This window comes from Gopherus flavomarginatus, chromosome 6 (genome assembly GCF_025201925.1).
Source record: "Gopherus flavomarginatus isolate rGopFla2 chromosome 6, rGopFla2.mat.asm, whole genome shotgun sequence".
NCBI classification, from domain to species: domain Eukaryota; kingdom Metazoa; phylum Chordata; order Testudines; family Testudinidae; genus Gopherus; species Gopherus flavomarginatus.
Window position 1 is genome coordinate 30,149,662 of NC_066622.1, and position 6,000 is coordinate 30,155,661.

The 6,000-nt window shown below is 62.4% G+C and overlaps 1 protein-coding gene across 1 annotated transcript; it reads right to left on the minus strand.

Annotated features, from left to right (window-relative positions):
* Positions 1–1,026: 1,026 nt before the first annotated feature.
* Positions 1,027–3,861, minus strand: CD248 (CD248 molecule). The gene has a single exon (XM_050960694.1). It carries the CDS (start codon positions 3,847–3,849, stop codon positions 1,672–1,674), a length of 2,178 nt encoding a protein of 725 aa, XP_050816651.1. The 5' UTR covers positions 3,850–3,861; the 3' UTR covers positions 1,027–1,671.
* Positions 3,862–6,000: the final 2,139 nt, after the last annotated feature.

Here is a 6,000-nt window from a genome sequence, read left to right on the forward strand (position 1 = left end):
AGACTCAGTTTACAATATTTACTAATGGTTTGTACACATTGTACACAGAGAAATCACTTCCCTGCCTCTGAGATGCAGCCACCTCTGGGGTGGCGCATTGGGGGTTGTTTATGCAGGGACGCCTCACCTGGCACTGAGATTAAGCCACTGCTGGGGCTGAGCATGGGGCAGGGATCCCTCACCCAGCGCAGAGATGCAGCCACCTCTGGAGTGAGGCGCAGCGACTGGGTAACTGCTCATTGCAGGATCCTTTAGGGCGGGAAGTGAGCCTCAACCTCTTCTCACAACCTCCTGGAGGTCTCCACAGACCTGCCCCCGCTTAGTGTAAGAGCTGAAGACAGCCCAGCTTACCACAGGACAGGGGAGTGGCATGCTCCTGGCTTTAGTGAAGGGTTAAGTGGGGGAGCCATGTCTCAGCCCACCCCAGTGGGACACAGACTCTGGGGGACCATCGCTCACTTGGTGGGAAAGCCCCAGGGGAGAGGGGAGTTGGTACAGGGAGCTTCCTGCCACCAGGGGCTTTAATTACAGAGGCAACAGCAGATTCAAACATCCCTGCCTGCTCCCAGGGAGACCCATGAGTAGTGGCCTCCCCCCCCACTCTAACCCACCAGTCCCCACTCCCCTCCCAGGGCTAGTATCGACCCAGGAGTCCTGGATCTCCAGGGGGCTGAGTGTGGGGCTCAGTAGCCAATGACCCCACAGATTTCTCACACAATGCCAATTCCAAGGTTTCCATCATGGAGTCAGGGATTGACTCCCTCCCTCTCAGTAAAACTGTTTGGGAACAGAACTCAGGAGTCCTGACTCCCAGCCCCCACCCCAGTAAAGCTGTCCAGCTGCAGGCAGTGCGGGCTCCACCCCTTTATTGTGAGAGCAACACACGTTAAGAATGGAACAGCATCTGGAGGCCCCCTGAACCTCCACGCCCTCAGAGGCCCCCCACATTCTCTCCCTGAGACCTCCCACAACCCCTATCCTGAGCCCCCCATGACTCCCCTTTCCCCTAGCTCCAGGCCCCCACTTCCCTCCCCTCTTGGCTCTGTGACCCCCAGTTCCAGAGGTCTCTCAAGTCCTGCAGGCACTTCTCCATCCCTGTCAGTTTCTTGAAGCTTTTCTTGGGTGGGGGTAGCAGTGGGTCCCATCAGAGGTTCCCCACAATCAGAGGGGGCCCCAGAGCAGTGGAGGCGGCTCCTGTGTCCATTCAGCAGAAGTCCAAGGAGCAAGATAAGGAGAAACCCACCCCTGATATGGGGGGGGGGGGCAGTTTCCCAGGCAGGGTGTAGGGGATCCATGTCTCTGCCTTGGATCGTGGGGCCCAGTCCTAGACCTAGTGCCAGCCCTGGGGTGAGGGTAATTCCATCTCCAGGACAGCCACTGCGCAATTCCAGGCTGATGGAGGCAGGACAGTTGTGGGGGGACCATGCTCCAGCTGGGGAGTTGGGAAATAAATGGGGGTCCATGTCCCAGCCAGGGGGCAGGGTGGCTGCAGGGCCCTTGCTCCAGTCAGGGCGTCGGCCTCCATGTCCCAGCCAGGGGCTACGGGGTGGCTCTTGGGTCTCAGCTGGGGAGGGTGGCAGGCCAGTCCTGGCATCCCAGCCAGGGGGGTCTCATCTCCCAGCTGATGGGGGGGCGAGTCCTGGTTCCTTTGTGTTCTGGGCCCCCACAGTCTCAGACGCTGGTCCGGCAGGTGGTCAGATGGGCCCCTGCAGGGGGGTGGAGGGGACCCTTGCCGCCCGCACTGGTGACCCAGCGGTAGCACTGTGTGACACTGCGGCTCTTGGCCCTGGCGCCACAGCGGGTACAGTACACGATGCCCAACGCCACCATGATCACCAGGAAGACACAGAGGGGCACCAGCAATGCCACCAGCAGCCACCGGTCATCTCGCTTCCTCCGTGCCCGCTCCCCACCTGGAGAGGTGCTGGGGTCTTCCGAAGGGGGCAGTGGCGCCCTGGCCCTATCTGCAGCAGGGTCCCCCTCCCCCACACTGTAAGGTGAGGCAGGAGCACCAGGGGATCTTGGAGATTTGGAGCTTGGGGGGCTGGGGCTGGGGGTTGGGGGACCAATTGTGGGAGTGATAGCAGGGCTGGTGTGAGGAACTGTGGGGCCATTGGTGGGCTCTGGGGGAGCAGTGGATGTGGGAGGGATCAGGGTGGTGCTACTGAGGATTGGGGGGCCAGTGGTGAGGTCTGGGGGACCAGTGGTTGTGGAAGATATTGGGGGGCTGATGGTGGGGTCTGGGGGACCAGTGGTTGTGGAAGGGATTAGGGGGCTGGTGGTGGATGCTGGTGGGATAGTGGAGGGGCGAGGGGCTGCATGGCCAGTGCTGGGGTGTGGGGCTGCAGGAGAGAGATCAGAGGGGGAAGCAGTGGGGTCGGGGAACTCCTGGGTCAGGCTGAAAGGCTCGTCCGTCCCCAAAACCTGCAGCACCTCCGCCCCCCACTCCTGCTGGTCCCTGAAGTGTGGGTAGAAGGTCTGCTGCCTGGTGGCCAGCACGGGGGGCTCTGCCAGAGGGGCACAGCTGATGCCGTCAGCCTCCAGCTCGTAGCCCTCGGTGCAGTAGCACTCGAAGCCGCCCACATAGTTGACGCACATCTGCTGGCAGACGCCGGGGATCTGGCACTCATCGTTGTCGACACAGTGCTGCGGTGCCTCCTCGGCCGGGCTGAAGCCCAGGTGGCACAGACACAGATAGGAGCCCTCAGTGTTCTCGCACTGGTGCTCGCACGGGGCGGAGCTGCATTCATCCAGGTCGGCGCAGCCCCTGGCCCCGTCGTCCTCATAGCCCAGCTGGCAGCGGCACTGGAAGCCGCCAGGGAAGTTGTCACACAGCTGCTCACATGGGCCCGTGGCACACTCATCCGTGTCCTCGCACGCGTGCCCATCGCTGGCTAAAATGTAGCCCACGGGGCACAAGCACCGGTACCCTCCGTCCTCTCCTGGCACGCACTCAAACTGGCAGGGGTGATTCTGGCAGCCATCGGCTGGGGCACAGGAGCGCCCGTCGGGCAGCAAGGCGTGGCCAGCGTGGCACTCGCAGGAGTAGCTGGGACCCTCATCCACACACAGCTGCTGGCAGCCCCCATTGTCACCCTCACACCAGTCCCCCTGCTCCTCCCCGCACAGGGGCTCCTCCTTGGACCAGCCCACGGAGCCGTCGTCCCGCTGCATGCACAGCACCGAGACAGGGGCTGCGCCGCCACAGGCCACGGACGCCACCGTGCCAAAGGGGATGTGGCTCAGGGTGCTGCTGACCTGGCCGAAGGGCGTCGTGTAGCTCACGGGCCCTGTCTCCTCCGTGGCCAGCCCGTGGCACATGCCGGCAAAGCTGAAGCGGCACAAGAAGCCGTCCACGGGCAGGGTGCATGAACCCTCCAGCCACTGGAAATTCTCCTGCATGGCCGGGCCGTAGCTCAGCACAACGCAGCGCGAGGCCGAGCAAGCGGTGCCCCCAGCCGGCTCAGCCTGCGCCCAGTTGGTGTAGAGCGTGTCTTGGTCGCCGGTGGTCCAGGTGAAACCACGCAGTGGGCGCTGGGGGAAGCACTGGCGTGGCTGGCGCTGCAACCCGATCCAGAAGAGCCGCTGCTGCCCTGTACCTGGGCCCGTGGCCTGCAGAAGCTCTGCTACCTGGGCGGCCTCCTCATGGCGCTTGAGCGTGGCCAGGTTCCCGCCACGCTCCCGGCAGCTCCGCCAGGACTCCAGGAAGCTGCGGCGCTGGAAGAAGACAACGTAGCAGCCCTCAGGACCACAGGCAGCCTCGGGCCCCGGCCAGGCAGCCTCGGGCCCTGGCCAGGTGCCCCGCGCTGGCCCCACCAACCCAGTGAGGAGCAGCCAGAGACGCAGCATCGTCCTGGCGCCCACGGCTGCCTGCTCGGCTCTGCGCCTCCGCACGGAGCCCCTGCCCTTCTTTTCCCCTCGGTGGGGAGGGGCAGGATGGGACAGTGCCCGCCCCTGCCCTTGTAAGGCAAAGAATTGGTCCCAGGCCCAGGGAGAGGGGGATACAAGCTGGGAGGGGCAGCTGGGGGGATCCTGGATGGCCTGACCCAGAGGATGGAGGCAGGGTATGTGTGTGTGAGACCTTCCCTTGTGTGCAGCTGGATGAGAAATGCAAATCCCACTCCTTTCCGAGAACTGGGATAGATCCCTGGAGTCCTGGCTCCCAGCCCCCCCCCCCACTCTAACCACTAGACCCCATTCCCCTCCTAGGGCTGGGGATAGATTCCAGAGTCCTGTCTCCCAGCCCCCTTGCTCTAACCACTAGACCCCCACTTTTCTAGGGCTGGGGCTAGAACCCAGGAGTCCAGACTCCCCACCCCACCACCCTGCCTTTCTTTAGTAGTTGCTGAAAGGGACAGACAGTGAATCTGCAGAGAATGGGTGTGTACAGTGACCATATGCTGCGGCTCACACTGACACACTCATACAAAGACACGTGCATATGCACACAACACACACACACACACTCTGCATACACTGCTACCCGGACCTAGTTCAGCCCTTTGTTCCAGAAACCTGGAGGCTGGAACACTGGGCTGGAATTTGGCTCCTCACTCCCCCCGCCCCCATGCCCTGCTGGGAGCGGGGAGAGGCTCAGTGTGAGTTTCCTCCCCGCCATCCTCTCCAGGCCCTCATGCTGTTCAGGGCGATTCCCACGGGGAGCTGGTCCCAGATGGGGGAAGTCAGTGTGCACATGGGTGTGCATGCACAGGAGAGTGAGTGCACACAAAGGTGCACATTGCATGGGAGAAAGAGAGAGCGTGGGGGGTGGGGACATAGAGGGACCAGAATTGTTCCTAGCCCTCACTTTCCCACACGTGAGTACCCCCATGTGCAGCTTAGTTTGACATGCATGCACATGTGCACACTTGTGTGTTCATGCTGTGCATGCATACATGAGGGCCGCCCAGAGGATTCTGGGGGCCTGATGTCTTCAGCGGCGAGGGGCTCCCGCTTCGGCAGTAATTCGGAGGCGGAGGGTCATTCCGATCCGGGACCCGCAGCCAAAGCCCCCGAAGACCCATGGCGGGGGGCCCCCCGCGGCTGAATTACCGCAGAAGAGGGACCCGCCGCTGTAGTTCAGCTGGGTCTTTGGCGGTAATTCGGCAGCGGGGGGCCCCGCCACGGGTCTTCAGGGCACTTTGGCGGCAGGTCCTGGAATGGAAGGGCCCCCCGCTGCCAACTTACCGCCGAAGATCCAGCTGCACTTCGGCAGCGGGTCCCACTTTGGCGGTAATTCGACAGCGGGGGTCCTTCTGCCCCAGAGTGGAAGGACCTCCCCCGCTGGCGAAGACCAGGAGCAGAAGCTCCGGGGGCCCAGGCCCCGCGAGAGTTTTCCGGGGCCCCTGGAGCAAGTGAAGGACCCTGCTCCAGGGGCCCCAAAAAACTCTCCTGGGAGCCCCTGCAGGGCCCAGGGCCTGGGGCAAATTACCCCACTCCCCCCCCCTCCGGGCGGCCCTGGCATACACACACACACACACACACACACACACAAAAGCTCTCCTGTGCAAGCTCTGTTTCTTGTCCCTTCTCACCTTTCCATGAAAGCATACCCCCGTGTGTACACACATTCCTGGGCACGCACACCTGTCTGTACACACACCCTCCCGTGCATGCATGTTCCTGTGCATGTGCATACATACCCTCCTGTTCATGCACGTGTTCCTCACTTCATCATACACACATTGGGGTGAGCATCATCCCATTGCACACCTGCACATACACATGCATCCTCCCATGCTGCCACACATCCGTGCCACCACATTGTCTTCGCTGCTCCCACACTCACAAATGTGTGTGCCATGCATGTGCATGCACACCTGAGCATTTGCACATGTGCACTCACTTGTGGGAACACCCCTGGGCATTTGCACACGTGCTGTTCCACGCACTCCTACCTGCTCACCCTGTCTGCTAAGCCAACTGGCAGTCCCTAGGGGACTCCATTCCTGGGGAGGCCGAGGCCAGCAGCTCAGGTTCGCTAGGCTCTGGAGCACCCCT

What these genes read in the sequence shown, in the direction of transcription:
- CD248 (XM_050960694.1), bottom strand. Translation starts at nt 3,849, where the DNA reads ATGCTGCGTCTCTGGCTGCTCCTCACTGGGTTGGTGGGGCCAGCGCGG.